Genomic DNA, 16,644 nt, shown 5'->3' on the forward strand with positions numbered 1-16,644 from the left:
CCAATTCATCAGAAATCAGAGCAGGTTGACCCCACACGATTCTCAGCTGATTTAACTGATCACAATCAGAGAAGTAGAAAATGCACTACAACTGGATGCTGCATCTATTTCTAATCATCCAACAAATTGGACTGGAAAAGGTTATCACAGCCAAATCCCTCGCGTTTCATTTTAAACACTGGGGTCTCAGATAATATCTGGCACCAATGGTGCCAGATTGGAAGAGGCAGGGGAAATGAAACAACAGAATAATGAAACCTTTCAAATTCTTCTATTAACTCTGTAGCCTTTGCCAGCAATGTCGCAATCCAACCAACTACTGGTCCAGAATGCAGCTTTTCAAGCTTTATGTTCACTGGCTTTCCCAATTCAGATCCAGGATACATAGGAAGAGATTTCAAATCTAACACAAATGAAGTAATGAACCATCTCCACCCCTCCCTCCATCCATTGCTTGCCAGCTTCTGCCTCACCACTTCCCCTCACCTCTATACTGGTTATCTACCCTTTACATGCTCAGTCCTGATGCAGGGTCTCGACCCAAAACATCGACTATCTCTTTGCCTCCACAGATGTTGCTTGACCCACCAAGTTCCTCCAGTAGTTTGTTTTTAGCTCCAGATTCTAGCATCTGCAGTCTCGTCTCCATAACTAAAGTAACTAGAATTTCACAGATATTAGATTCTAAATATATAAACAAGCAAACAGCCAACTATCACATTTCAATCCACCCCCACCCCTCCAAAAAGACTTACCAAAGGCTCATTGGCTTTCTTCTGAATTCCAATCATGCGAACAGCATCACCTGATGCCGTTTGGTTACTCAAGGCATCATTTAGCAGACTGGGGCTTGAGGGCGGTGTTTCATAACACTTCGATGCAACCAAATCATGGGCTTCCAGGAGTGACTGAAAACATTTACAAAAACCATTAATATGATGATATTTCTAAAACATTCACACATTTCACAAGAAACTTTCAACTTCATTCTGTGATCGTACCCACCTTCATTGAATAACATTGCATCAATTATTCTATAAGTCATGCTCGTATATTGGGCACAAGGAGGCTGTATTAAATATTTAACTCTTCCTCCCACCATTCTCACCAATCCCCTTCAGCACCATGCTTCTTCCAAATCTGTGCCGCCAGAACCTGAACTGGTCCACTTTGAGAGATAACAATTGGTGCTACTTTGCAAAGGAGAACTGGTCATTGCAGAATTTTCCTCTCTAAGTTATAATTAAAGGCTTAATGTTTAGCATAGGACACATCCTCACCACATATGGATTCCATTGAAGAAGATGGGCACAACTGGAACATCATCCTAATTAAAGTTAGTCATGACTCAGGAATGCGGGGATAAAGTTGATTGGAAGTGGGACAACTGCCCAATGCATGGAGCAAATCAACAAGTGGATGGAGTAAACTGGTCAGTCACCCATAACCACTGTGTAAAAAGGCCTCACTTTTGAGGCATCAGAGTTTTGGAACTGTGAACTACATAATGTAATGGATTCACAGCCTAAAACGTTGGGCATTTTCGAAATGGGCCTAGACAATGTTAACAGGCAAGGATGAAGACCCCATTTGCCTTTTGACTCATGCTGAAACAAGCCAAAAATAACCTCCCACAAGGATGTTTCTTTCTCTAATACAGCAGTTGTCTGTTCTTCAAATAATTTCAAGTTTGGGGGCAGCAGGTGGGTACATTTAATGCAGAAACCACCCTTAGGCTCCTCAGTGAGAATAAACATTCAGACATTTGATTTGCAAAAAGCTGTTGATAAGGAATACCACATGGTAGACTCATAACTGCAGCCAAAACACATGGAGTCAGAAAACAAGCAGCAGAATGGATAGCAAGCCAGCTGCAAAAGACGGAAAGAGCAGGGGTTACAAGGTAACTATCTTTATCAATCTGAGTAATTAAGCGGCGGTCCACAAGGATCATTGCTGTAACCATTGATGCTAACCACTTAATGATTTTGGATGTGGAGATCAGAAATGCAACACAAGAAGTTATACCAAATTGTAGGGGCAGTGGATACAGGGAAGTATAGAAATAAAATACAGAGAAGTGTTAATAAATTTGCAGAATGGGCAAGTATATAAAGCCGAGGAAGGGTTTCAACCCAAAATGTCGACAGTCCATTTCCCTCCAAAGATGCTGTCTGACCTGCTGAGTTCCTCCAGCATTTTGTGTCGCTCCAGATTTCCAGCATCTGCAGTTCTCTCTCGTGTCTCCATGTATATAAACAAACAATACTGACTAAATAGAAGGCCGTACATTTTGGCTGGAAGAATAAGGAGTCATGTATGCCTTGGAAAGTAAATGGCTAAATCACATGGAGGAGGAAGGAAGAGATCCGAGGCAGACCACAGACCACTGAGTGGCGACAGGTTGGTAAAACCACCACAAAAAATGGAGAAGTTACATTAAATGTGCCGAGGAATTTGACTGGTTCCATTTGGAAGTTCAAGTCTCATCAAAAATGATATAAAGGGACTGATAGAGTGCAAAATACAGATAAAGTACAAAGAAAAAAGACTTGCATTTAAACAGTGCCATTCAGAGCCTCAGCACACCCCAAGCATTTCACAGCTCAGTTAACACTGTTGGAATGAAGGAAACATGCAGCCAATGTGCACACAGCAAAACAGCTCAGGTAAAAGTGTAGGTGCCAAAATTCATTTATGATCTGTTGTCAGCAGGATTAATATTGGCCAGAACACGAGGGATAACTCCCCTCTTCTTTTTTGGAATAGTGTTACGGGCACTTCTGCATCTAATTGAGAGAGAAGGATCCTTTTCAGATTAACATCTATCCAAATAACAGCACTTAAGTGACAGCGAGATAAGCACGAGGGAGAATGGAATAGAAAAGATATATTCATGGAGGTGGGTGGGAGGAAACTCATATGCAATTATAAATACCAGCATAGACCTGCTGGGCCAAATGGCCTGCTCTGCAAATATGTTAACAATATGTGACAGATTAGACTAAAATACATTCCGAGACAAAAGAGGAACTATTAGGATGAAAAGTTTGGTCAAAGAGATGGAAAGTCACGAAAGGACAGGAGGTCGAGAAAAGGAAAATAAATAGATGTGACCTGGAGAGCAGAGCTGCCAAAAGTGGGACAAAAGGGCATAAGAGTTTCATTGCAAAAAAATTGCATTGCAAATATCTTCTAAACTTTCTCTCTCTCATTTTAAAGCAGTGCCCTCCAGCATTTGACATCTCCATCCTGGGAAAAAGACTCTGTCTACCCTAAAGCCTCTCAATTTTATAAACTTCTATCAGGTCTCCCCTCACTGTCCAATGCTCCGGAAAGTTTTTCTAACCTCTCCTTATAGCTAATTCTCTCAAATCCAGACAGCATCCTGGTGAACCTCTTCTGCACCCTCCACATCCTTTTGGTAATGTAGCGACCAGAAGTGCACAGAATACTCCAATGTGGCCTAACCAAAGTTGCAAGATGACTTTCCTACAGTTATACTTAACACCCTAATCAATGACAGCAAGCCTGCCTTATGCCTTCTTTACCACCCCGTCTACTTCTGTTGCCACTTTCTGGGAGCTCTGGACTTGCACCCAAAGATCCCTCTAAAGATCAATGCTCCCAAGAATCCTGCCATTTACTGTGTACTTTCCTTTTACATTTGACGTCCCAAAGTGCAACACCTCACAGTTGTCTGGATTAAACTCCATCTGCCATTTCTCTGCTCACATTTCCAACTGGTCTATATCCTGCTGTATCCTTTGACAACCTTCCTCACTACCCACAACTCTGCCAATTTTCATGTTGTCTACAAACATTAATCAGTCCACCTACATTCTCCTCCAAGTTATTTGTACAAAATTGTTTTTGTTTTAAACTTCCAGAAGCTTTTTAGAATGGCAATCAACAATACGAACCAGGGGAGTGTCAGCAAGAGCAGCAGAACAACAAGAATGTTGAGACCAGGGTAATTATGGAACTCCTGCCCCAGCACAAATAGAAGTCTGGGGTGAAGAGGGGAAACAAATACATGGAAATACAACTATTTTTCAGTCCTCATCCACCGGGAATTGAACGAGGGAGATCTTAAATCAGAAAAGCAGTAGTCTCAGACTTTCTGATATTTATCATGCCTGGATTTTATCCAGGCTTTTCCAGACACAAAATATGAGAATCAATTTTGTGAGAATTGGAACAGATGGAAAGACATTTTTTTCAAAACAAGATCTAAATCTCTATTCATTTTTTGACACTATGAACACCAGAATATGATAATGCACTCCTGCCAGGTTTCTGATACCCCACCTGTTTACTAAATAATGGTATTAAGCTCAAAAACATAACCCACTGCAAAAGCATTTATCAAAAGCTGCAAATTCATAACTGAATCTAGATCAAAAGAAACCATCTCAATTACCCGGTAAACTTAATTTTCATCAGAAAAGCTAAAGGATTATGTCCACTAGAAAATGACTCTATAATAAGTGGGCTGTAAGCCTTCAACATCATTGTAATTCATTTGGCAGTTTCAGAAATGCTTACCATGCATAATGCAAAGGCAATTCAAAATGTAGAGCTGAACTGTCATTTATTAAGGGCATTTATCAACATTTGGAACAGCTACCACACGGAAGTCATTTTGATCATCCCCCACACCCAAGACTATGCACCAAATGAAAATATCCAATCTGGGCAACTGACTATCTTGCAAATCAACAGAATAAAATTTTAAACAGGTATTATCGTGTCTGCTCAGAGGCCTTAAAATATGAAATGCTTGATGCAAGTTAAAAACTAAGCTGTGGCTTAATAAAGCAGTTTTGTTTAAAGCTTTCCTGACACTGCAGGGGTCATTGAAGAGGATCATGAAGATTACACTGCTGAAAGCTTCAACACAGAGGTCTCATTAATTAGTGATTGAAAAGCAAAAAACTGCAAATGCCAGAAATCTGAAAGAAAGATAAAATTCTGAAAATAGTCAGCAACTAAAGTGTTGTGATAAAAGGTCACAGGCCTGAAATATTATCTCCATTTCACTGCCCACAGGTGCTGTCTGCCGTGCACATATCCAGCAGTTTTTGTTTCTATTTCAGAGGCTGGATATCCCGCAGCAAGTGACTTACCTCCTGACACCCAAAAACATAAGTCAGGAATGTAATGGAATGAACTCCACTTGTCTGGATGAGGGCAGCTTCAACAACACTCAAGAAGCTAGCCATCAAAGGCCTTAGACAGTCCTTCCAGGTGAGGCAGTGCTTCACCTGTGAATCTGAGGGTGTTATTTATGGCATCCATGCGGCCTCCTCTACATTGGTGAGAACCGATGCAGATTGGGTGACCACTCTGTCGAGCACCTTCACTCCATCCACTGCAAAAGCAAGGATCTCCCAGTGGTCAGCCACTTCATTTCTACATCCCACTCCCATACTGGCCTATCTATCCACGGCCTCCTCTACTGAAAAAAATTGGTAGTCTCCAACCTGATGGCCTCAACATCAATTTCTTTATCTTCTGGTAATCCCTCCCCTCCCCCCCCACTTTTTTGTGTTTTTTTTCTCCCTCCTCCCCACCCTCCCCATCTTCATTCATTCCTGTGGCCCCCTCACCCCTTTTATTCCCCTTCCCTCGCGCTCATGACCTGTCTATCCTTTCCCAACCTCCTTCCCTTTATTCCATGGTCCACTGCCCTCTCCTATCAGATTCCTCCTCCTTCAGCCCTTTGCCTCTTCTATCCATCACCTCTCAGTTTCTTGCATCTTCCCCCTCCCCCACCCACCTACCTACCTTCCGCCTCTCACCTGGACTCATCTTCACCTGCCAGCCTGTGCTCCTCTCCCTCCTCTGACCTTCTTATTCTGGCTTCTGCCCTCTTCCTTTCCAGTCCTGATGAACAGTCTCGACCCGAAACATCGATTCTTTATTTCCCTCCAGCATTTTGTGTTTTACTCAAGAAACTCAACACCATCCAGGACAAAACAACTCATTTGACTGATACCATCCAAATCATTCATCCGTCCAGCACAGGTGACTATAGTGTGTACCATCTACAATGTGCACTATAGTTATTTACCTCTGATACACCTCCCAAAACCAAGAGAGAAAAGGGTTTTAGGCACACATGGACACTAGCACCTGCATGTTCCTCTGCAAGTCCCACACCATCCTGACAAGGAAGCGGATTGCCTCTCCATCTTTCAGATCTAAATCTTGGAACTCCCAACTAAGCAGCAATGATGGAGCACCAAAACGACTGGAGCAGTTCACTACCACTTTCTCAAGGTCAGTTTAGTATCAGCACTGAAATGCTGGCTTTGCCAGTGACACCCAGATCCAAAAAGATGACTTAAAAAAAATTTCAGTCACCAAAAATTACACATTGACAGTGGTTTAGACAAAAGTATGTAACCAAATACTGCTTCTCTTCAACTATTCCTGATTGGTGTCAATCTGAAATTGAATTAATTCAGCAAACTGCTCAGTTTTACTTCATGCAATTCCTCAAGCTCCAAACTTAAAGAAATAGACAGAGAAAAGGAACAGAAAAGAAAAAGGAATAAACATAGTTTAAAAGGATTTTCCTTTAAAAATGTGTTTTAAAAAAGAAACAGAATATCTAAACTTACACAAAATCTTAACAGAAAATTTAAATTAAAACTACTTCTTTCCCGAATACTTAGTATCTTTAACAGCATCACAACATTATACACACTTGCAAGAAATACAAATACCTATAAACAAATAGCACCTTTTCAGGTTTCCTTTAGTCCTCCAGTAACAAGTCTTTCACCTGAAGATTTGCTAGCGTCATTAGTACTGTCAGTTTATTATTGGTCTTTCATACAGGAAACTAAGAAAAACTATACAATTGCAACCTGTACCTGAAAGTGTGGCTCCTTCAGAATTGCAGTCAGCTCTGCTGCATACTCATTGTGATGGACTACACAGCTGATCTCTTCAAGAATCTGCTTTACAAGGTCCACATTATTCTCTCTCACAGCTTCCAATTTGGTGTCTTCAAGTCGTTCATGAGCCTGTAACAAACATGCTAACACATGTATCATTCCTAATGGAAAAATGTGAAGTGATACACTTTGGAAGATCAAACTTGAAGGTGGAGTTCAAGGTTAATGGCAAGACTCATTGCAATGTGAAGGAACAGACAGATCTTGGGGTCCAAGTCCATAGATCCCTCAAAAGGTGCCGCTCAAGTTGATACAGTGGTTAAGGCAGCGTATTGTGTGTTGGCCTTCATTAGTTGGGGGATTGAATTCAAGAGCAATCAGGTAACGTTGCAGCTCTACAAAACTCTGGTTAGACCACACTTGGAGTATTGTGTTCACTTCTAGTCATCTCATTCTAGGAAAGATGTGGAAGCTTTAGAGAGGGTGTAGAGATTTACCAGGATTCTTCCTGGATTAGAGAACACATCTTATGAGGAAAGGCTGAGCAAGCTAGGGCATCTCTCTTTGAAGTGACAGAAGATGAGAGGCGACTTGATAGTGGTATATAAGATTATGAGAGGGATAGGTAGAGTGGACAACCAGCACCTTTTTCCCAGGGCAGCAAAGGCCAAAACCAGAGGACATCCATTTAAGGTGAGTGGAGGAAAGTTTAGGGGAGATGTCAGGAGGTAGATTTTTCACTCAGAGTGGTGGGTGCCTGGAACGCACTGCCGGAGGTGGTGGTAGAGACTGATACAATAGGGACATTTAAAAGACTCTCGGATAAGCACATGAACGTAAGAAAAAATGGAGGGTTATGGGCTGTGTAGGAGGAAAGGGTTAGATTGATCGTGGGGTAGGTTTATATAGGTTGGCACAACGTCGTGGGCCGAAGGGACTATACTGTGCTGTACTGTTCTATGTTCTATATTTTAACATGGCCCCATCTCCACAACTACAGCCCTGTGGGCTAATCACATACCCAAGTACAAATAATTATTTAAAGGCAAAGATCATTCAGTCACAGAACGCTGCGCATCAGAATCGTAGAAAAGTGTTCTAGATTGGTGGGTTATTTGGCTGCTGTAAATTACCCCTAATGTGTAGGTGAGTGATATAATCTGGGAAAGGGGCTGGGGGCTGATGGGAATGTAGGGAGAATAAAATGAATTAAGTTAGGATTAAAGTAAAAATGGGTGTTTGAAGGTCAGCACAGATTCAATGGGCCAAAGGGCCTGTTTCCAAGCTCTCTCTCTATGATAGACAAAATCCCTTCTTCACAGTGAAAATACACTTCAGGTCTTGAGGCAGCACCACCAGCAAACAACTAGCAGCTCAGGACTGGGCACCCATGAAGTGCTGTCAGCCAACAGCAGCAGCAAATTGTACTCAACCACAATCTGTAACCTCATGGCCTGGCATATCCCCCACTCTACCATCTCTATCCAACCAGGGGATCAACCCTGGTACAATGAAGAGTGCAGGAGGGCATGCCAGAAGCAATAGGCATACCACAGAATGGTGAAGCTACAAGACAGGCCAAACATAAATGGCATGTAGCAGAGCTAAGCAATCCCACAATCAATGGATCAGCTCTGAGCTCTGCAGTCCTGCCACATCCAGTCATGGATGATAATGGACAACTGAACAACTCACTGGAGAAGCAGGCTCCACAAGTATACCCATTCTCAATGATGGGGAAGCCCAGCACATCAATGTGAAAGAGAAAGCTGAAGCATTTGCAAGAATCTTCAGAAGTGCCGAGTGTATGATCTTGGCCTCCTCCAGTGACCCTCCCCAGCATGATAAGATTCCAGTCTTCAGCAAACTTGATTCACTCCACGTGCTAAAGGCTTTGGATACAGATAGTCATTAACGATATTTAATAAAAGAAAATACACCTATCACCCCCTGACATTCAATGGCATTACCATCACTGAATGCCCCACGAACAATATCCTGGGGGTTACCACTGACCAGAACAGTTGTACAGTCATGGCAGAACACACAAGCTCCATGCAGGCAGCAGCTGAGCGCAGAATCGAACCAGGACCCAAGCGCTGCAAGACACCATGCTATACCAAGAAAGGTTCTCCCTGGCAACCCCAGACTGATCTGCAATGTTAGACTGGAATATAAAGACCAAATTCCTGTAACTTCTTAACAGTTGCATTAAGAAATTTGTCCCCTGCTGAACCTGCACTGGGGTAGACCATGGGGAGAGAAATTGCTAATCATGGCTAAGCAGGCAAGTTTCAGATATTGTTTATTATTTTAAAGATGTAAATTATTTAAGTGTTTCCTGGAGTTTTAATTTTTTTTTAAATAATTATTTTTTCATGACTAATTTTTACTAATATTTGAATGCTCGTGAATGTCAACTAATGTTCAAACTGACAGTTTTGACAGCTTGTAAGCCTGGAGTTTGGCTTAGCCAGCTGTCAGAAGTATTTCAGTAAATACAGCTTGCCATTTATAGCCAGAAGCTCCTTCACTGAGCTGGGCCTCACCAAGCAGTTTGGAACTGCCTTCGTTCGGGAAGTCACTGCTTGGCGATCCTCCGGTAGTGCAGACCAAACATGGGGGACAGTTCATTCCTGATAGGGAATTTGATGTCAATCTCTTTCACAAAGCCTTCTGTTACCCCTTCTCAAACCTCTGTTTTCCTGGTTCATTATCATTGCTTCCTACAATTCCTGCAAAGTATCTTAACATTTGCAGTGCTACATTAATGAATGGTCATGCAGTTAACATGTTTTTTATGAAATATTATTAAAGGGATGGGGAAAATAAGCATTTAAAAAAGCTGCAATCACAGTACCTTGGCAAGAGATCTGACAATTGGACTCTCCATTATTCCTTTGAGGAAGATCAGATCTATCTCCTTAGCTCCTGTTGAGATGGGCAACTCATTGAGGTTGTCCAACACTTGCTGCATTGCTGTGGAAGATGTACAAATGGGAACTGAAAATTGGGCACCAAGTAGAAATAAGAAATCACAATCAGAAATCAGAATTTTAAACTTGCTATCTATATTCAGGTTATGTTATGCAAACCAGGCTTCATTAGTGAATACCAGATGATTAAAACAATTCAAAACTTATTTTAGTTACTCATGAACATACCAGTAATTCTTAAAAAAATTGTTTTTTAATGGACTGCATCACAGCTCAACACAAATTAAAGGCCTTGCACATATTCTATCTACAAATGGAAATGCGGGAGTTGACTAGTAACACCTGCAAGACCAAAGCAGGAAGAGGTGGGTGAGGAAAATTTATGATTTAAGGGTAGGCAGGCTCAAATGAGCTACTGACAACACAGAAAATTCAAAGAATACAGAGCAGGAATTATCCTACTAAATAATTAACTTTTCTGTGCGCAGAATGCCTCCTGTGTCATTTTGTATCAATTACTTAACTGGAATTAATAGGTAATTTAATTTTTGCTATGCAAAAGTAATTAAGAGCAAAGTAATTATTCTGAGTGGTAGAGACCATGAGAAGTCTCCAATGCCACATGCAGAGAGCACAGACTGAAAACAAATAATCCCCATTTATTTCAAGCATATCATTTTCTTTTGCCTAACACAAAAGCATGTTCATTGGATGCACTGAATCTCCTTGCTTAGTAGTTTCACATCCTATTCCAGTGAGCTGTGAATTAACAGCACCTCAAATAACATCATTTGTCATTCTTCATTTATTTCTTTATGACAAAGGTGGCGGCAATTTGGCCCATCGTCTATGCAAACGCTTAGAGCAATCCCGTCAATCTTATTCCCACGCAATCTATTATCCCTTACGTGCCTATTAACTGCCCTCTGATTCTCTTGCCTCCCACCTTTAACATGGGGGAGGAGACAGGCACCCAGGGAAGTCCATGTGATCACAGGGAGAACAGCATGTAGTGAACAGTGGTGATCAGGAACCAAATGCTGACCAAATGCTTTTTGGCCAGCTTTCTGCTGCTTTTCATACAATCAAATTAAATTGGCAAGGATAACACCTGCCCTGTGCTTACTGAGGATGCAGAAGCACAATAAATATGTCGGGGAGAAGTGCTCCAAGACAAATTCCCCATGGAAATACAAATATAACCATATATGCATGACCTGTGTTTTCACATGATCCCCGTTAAATAATATTCCCAATTGCCATTTTAAAACCAATACCACAAGGTTTTACTAGACAGATTCAGCACCAGGTGAAACTTTGATTTCTTTAACTTTTAATTGCAGTGGGGTCCTACTAATATTATATAGACTGGAATCAGTTTGCATGTAGCAACAAGGCTCCTACGGGCTTCAGGTGTGCAAAAGAAAACAACTTGTATGATAATGATAGATAGGTTTAGGGCAGAAGCCCTCACATTTAATTAGATCCTCTGCATTAAGCCAGTTTCAACCCTTTACCCATGAATTGGAGTTAAAATAGCCCACATAATGATGAAAGTTATTTGGCAAAAGCTAAATTATCTCTGATCTTAATCATTTCTTTTATTACATAACCTGGCTCAATATCAATGGTAGCAATTTTAAAACAGACTGAACTCGAGATGAGGAAGATTGGTGCTGGGGAATTAAATATTCCCATTTTGGCTTCCCAGTGATATCTGCATGCAGTTCTAAGTCAGACCCAGCACAGAGTGTCAACATCCTATGCTGCCTCTTCAGAAAAGGATAACTCTCTACATTGATGAAATATTTCACTTCAAAGCCTAAATTGATACTGCACCTAGAGTTCTGTTCTGACTGTTTTAAATATTTTTTCAGAATAATCTTGAAGAGAGCTGTAAAGGGCCACTTTACTGAGTGTAACCCAGAAAAGAAATGCCTTTTACCAATTATTTTTAAATGTCAAATTAAAAGCTACTTTTTCCATTGATCTCATTTTTTTGCATTTATTTGCTTTATGCATCAGCTTCCTGAAAACAATAGACTGGTGCTTTATTTTCCTGTTGTAGCTTTTTATTCCCTAATTCACAATATTTAAGTGCATAGTGTTCATTTTTTTTACAGCATAAGCATTGCATGTTACCCAAGCAACCAATAAAGAGCATTGCAACAACCACTTTTAGAAATAGTTAATATGCTGTTTGACTGTGACAAGTTCTGCACACTGCATTTAATAAATATGGATAGGGCTCATTGCAAACCATCAGTATTTGGATACTGGTTATCCAGTGGTTTAAAGCTGCAGTCATTATATGAACTAATACTTAAGTGCAGAGTTAGAATACAAATTTATCAGTGAGCATCTGGCAGGAAAGTAAGAAAACAGTAAAGTCCATCGTTAGGTCGAAGTGGAATTCTAATTACATTATGTGTTCTTGGACATTTCTTTTTACCTTCATTCATTTGCTGATCCAAGCCCCTTTCAATCATCCAAAATCAACTGGATTGTTCATATTATGACTCAGTTGTATTTTTCTTTAGGTAGTGGTTCCTTCCTACTGAGAGAAAAAAGGGATGGGGGAGAGAGGAAGAAGTAGATTAAAACATGAAGATGAAACAGATGCAAAATGCTCACAACATGGCTCTTTGTAACTGGTATTTCAGTGGTTTTGGCATTTAAATAACATAAGCCCACAAGCTTCAAATAAACCCAGAACTCATGCCCCACATTCAACCAAAAACAGTGGTCCAAAAACATGGACCTAATACTGTTTCACTTGGAAAGGGATAATCTAATCTCTGGAAATATTTGCTTATTCCAGTTAATAAAATTCATACACCCACACACGCCTACGTACCTTAAAGCTTCAGTCTAAAGGCTACACGTTCTTTTAACCTCCAGATTTTCTGATTGATGCAGATTTCCATTTAAGCATGCTTTATCTCAAGAATTAAACAAAATAGATCCACTGACAAGGAAAATAATTTTAAAATATCAAGCATAAGCAACCAAATTATACATCTCAATCGAAGGCTGCAACAGAGATTTCATTACTGGTTGCACAGAAATTAAATCTCCCACATCACTAAGGGTGACCTCAAGTTCCTCCCTGGAATGTACACGTGCTAATATTACTCATGCTCCACTGTATGCAATTAAAGTGACTCAAATTTTATTGTACAATTTAGTCATTATGTTGCACATGGCTTCAGTGGAAGAAAATAAGAGACTTTAACCACATTTATTTAACAAATCTGTACATATAAGCCACAGTTAAAATGGCAAGTAAAGGGGTTTGTGTTGGGACAAATTAAAGGAATTAGTTGGGCAGGCGCTGTAAAGAACAGCAGTATCTTTACCAATGCCGGCCTTAAAAGAATGGGACCAGTGGTTATGATCTGAAATTCTCAAAACAAATATTTAGCTTGGAAATGCTGCTTCTCAAGCTTCACTTGATCACAAAGGTGGATTAAGATTGGAGGGGGGGTGTGCGGTTGGGAGTGCAGCAAGAGAGGAAATAGCAGAACATTTGTCAGAGCATTAAATTTGTGCATTGGGGATTGTGGTTTGGGGTGTTGGGCCATCTGGGAAAGGGTATTGAAGGAGGACCAGGAGAAGCCTATCACCAGTTCATAAAGCAAATGGGATGGGCAAGGCAGAGCCCCCTGTAAATAAAAGTGAGAAGAATCCTTGACTGGTGCAAAAGGAAGTTACACTGGAAGCAGTAGTGTGAAAAGTGGCACAGTGGACACGGGTGTAACAGAGAAAATGCAACGGATTAGAATCCTTTCAGAAATTAAGAATACTGTGAGAGTCATAGATACAGATTGAGACTCCACCCCCAGAAATGAAGGTGAAGAAGGAGCAGAAGAGAAAAGGAAGAGTTGGAAATTGATTAATGGAAGAAAAAGACAAATAAAATGAAATTCAAAGCAGATTCCAAGCATATTCCAACAAAACACTGATAACTGGCCATCTGCAGATCTGGTAAGGTAAAGGGATTTAACTTAGAAACATTGCCACCTTATTCAAATCTTTCCAAAGCAGAAAAGTTAAAAACCCTGCCAAACCTTGATGTCTAAAATCAGCAGTCACCTTGCTTGGCAAAGCAGAATCAGTTTTAGTGTAGGGTTTTGCTATTTCAGTTACCATTCTAAAGTGTATTCTTGCAAAGGCAGAAGCTGCAGAGGATCCATCAAGTGTAACCTGACATCCATAAACAAATCCACTGAGAGGACACCCAATTTTCACGAGCAGCGATTTTTAGAAAAAGTGGAATGAAAAAGCAATCAGGAATTCATTCAACCATTCCCTCTGACTTGTATACAATTAAAAGAGAGAAAATTCAATAACTATGCCAGTGCCAGATCAGGTAGAATATCCTTCAGGTGGATTCAGAAACACCAGTTACAGGTAACTCTTGCACAAAGGAGCTGTAAGGCAACCATGTACAGCAGAGACTGTTACCCCATGCTGATGAAGTAACTTATTCTGCAGAAGCTCAGCACCAAACAGCTGATTCCTACAGCACACCATACTGCTGATTCCTGATCACTCACTTGATGAAAATAAACTATAAACTGGAACACAACTATTCCACAGGAATCTGGAGCAACACACTACATGCTGGAGGAACTCTGGGTCAGGCAGCGTCTATGGAGGGAAATGGACAGTTGATGTTTTGGGTAGAGACCCTTCATTTTGTTTTTCCTCAAATATCGTTGCCATTCCTGAAATTTGAGGACCTCTCAACAGGTTTGTTTATGGATATCCACTTACTTATTTCCTTTTCTAATGCTTCCTCTGTGAAGTGTTCATCCATGCAAGAAGCTGTAGACAGATTTATGATACCAAGAACTCAATATAGTTCCACTTAAAAAGGATTCAAATCCCAAACATCACCTTTCTATGCAGGAAATTACAGGTGCATCACTCTGAATTATAGATATATATTTCTAAATTATAGGTTTATTACTTTTAAAGTACAGTGTTTGCAATACTCCAATAATTCAATTCATGCAATCAGAGTTTGACAGAGGTATGATTAGTTCGTACAAGTTACTTGATGATGAATAATGATAAACCAGATATTATGGTCTATGAGTAACATCTATCGCAAAACTGGGTTGGTTAGTAAGGAACAATAGCAGAGAAGCTAGTTACAAATAGTAAGCTACAAAATATTCATTGTTTATAAACCTTAATAAAGAAAATTCAAGCATTTAAAATCAGAATCTTGCAACAGTGAAATGCAAAGGCAGTGGGGAGCAGAAAAGCAGGGAAACATGCGAGAGGGGTAGCACTAGGCTTGATCCCCTGCAGTGCACTAGGTAAAGGATATCTTCAGAAAGCAGAATGTGAGGAGATAGATGACTGCACAGAAAGTAACCAGGTGGCAACCTAGGCAGTAGAGAGAAAAACAAAATAGCAGGGACGTGTCAGCCTCTGCTAACTTAGGCTTCATCACGGCTGTCAAGAGTACGACCCAGGAGAATGGTTTTCAAGAATGGAAGGCAGAGAGGCAGTACTTTAAAAAAAAAGGATTTTAAATTGGCTGAAACAGAGTAATACAATGAAAGGACGTATCAGCACAGAGGTGCAACTCGTGGTGATTGTTCTGCTAGGATCAGTGCTAGGGTTCTACCTTTAATAATACATGGAAAGGATGAAGTTGAGAAAGAAACATTTTTTTTACCTACAAACAGCAAGAGACAGAAAATAAATTGATGATATACAACCTGGACAGATTGAAGAGTCGGACCTGCTAAGTGATAAATAATCTCATCTGCCAACTCAAGCAGCCTCAAGGGCGCTTATGGAGCATGTTCCAAAGAAAAACACAAGTTCACTCGTGCCCTGCCCCATCTCTCATCTACAACCACCAAAACAGGACCATCTGTTAGCCCTCTCATGAAAACACAGCTGGTGGAACTCAGGTCAAGCAGCATCTATGGAACCAAAGGGAGACCTGAAATGTCAACCATACTTCTGCCTCCACAGACTCTGCTCAACCCTGACTTCCTCCAGCTGTTTTTTTTTTTGCTTCAGATTCCAGCACCTGCAGTCTCATGTCTCTTGTTATTCCTCTTATTGCTGCTTGTGTGACCTTGCTATGGACAAATTAGCCGAAATATTTGATGTTCAGGAACCGGATCATCTTGTCTTGGATCTCACAAGTGAGGTGCCCCAACTTAATCAGAGATCACAGATTCAAGACCCACTCCAGAGATGACACCATGCAATCTTGGCTCACACTTACCTTGCTGGGGGAATGCTGAACCAACAGAGTAGTCACCACCCAAAAAAGAGACTAAACTTAACTCTTTAATGTCCTCTCAAATTTACATGAGAGCTGCCACAACAATTTTCAGTGTGTGGAAGCACTTCATAGTGCTCCTTGTGCTTTGGCTAATATTTGCTGCCAGTTTCCCTTTGTAACAGTGATTGGACTTCAAAAGAACTTTCCACAGATGTGGCCTGACCTTATGATCATATACCACATTTTGTTTTTATTTCAGATTTGCAACATCTGCATTTTTTTGATTTTCAAAAATATTTCATGAATAAAGAGTTTCCAAGCATTGAAAGTTGTGAAAAGCACTTTATGTATGCTCGTCTGTTGTTTTACTTACTAGAGGAGAGCCTGCCCACTAAGAGCCACACACACACCTAGTAAAAATCAGTAGCTTCGGTAGAAGGGAGCAAACAAAGATCACAGATTAAAAGGTGAGCATATAGGAGAGTTAACAAGAGTAACAAGCACATCTGGCAGTATGAGAGCTTAACCTCTAATGGAGGAA

The 16,644-nt window shown here is 40.6% G+C and overlaps 1 protein-coding gene across 6 annotated transcripts in view; it reads right to left on the reverse strand.

Annotated features, from left to right (window-relative positions):
* Positions 1 to 16,644, reverse strand: part of LOC127570453 (protein PALS2-like) — a 105,100-nt gene that overhangs the window by 23,168 nt on the left and 65,288 nt on the right. For 4 of the 6 annotated variants that reach the window (XM_052016060.1, XM_052016054.1, XM_052016056.1 and 1 more), the window contains 4 exons: positions 12,297 to 12,398; positions 9,769 to 9,887; positions 6,885 to 7,037; positions 756 to 908 (listed from right to left, as the gene is read on the reverse strand). In XM_052016060.1, coding sequence (XP_051872020.1) covers positions 756 to 908; positions 6,885 to 7,037; positions 9,769 to 9,887; positions 12,297 to 12,333 — 462 coding nt within the window. In that variant the 5' untranslated portion in view covers positions 12,334 to 12,398. Of the gene's footprint in view, positions 1 to 755; positions 909 to 6,884; positions 7,038 to 9,768; positions 9,888 to 12,296; positions 12,402 to 12,701; positions 12,902 to 16,644 lie in introns of those variants that run through there. The other 2 variants (XM_052016058.1, XM_052016059.1) reach the window with 2 other exon arrangements.

The sequence above is a fragment of the Pristis pectinata genome, chromosome 5, assembly GCF_009764475.1.
Source record: "Pristis pectinata isolate sPriPec2 chromosome 5, sPriPec2.1.pri, whole genome shotgun sequence".
NCBI classification, from domain to species: Eukaryota; Metazoa; Chordata; class Chondrichthyes; order Rhinopristiformes; family Pristidae; genus Pristis; species Pristis pectinata.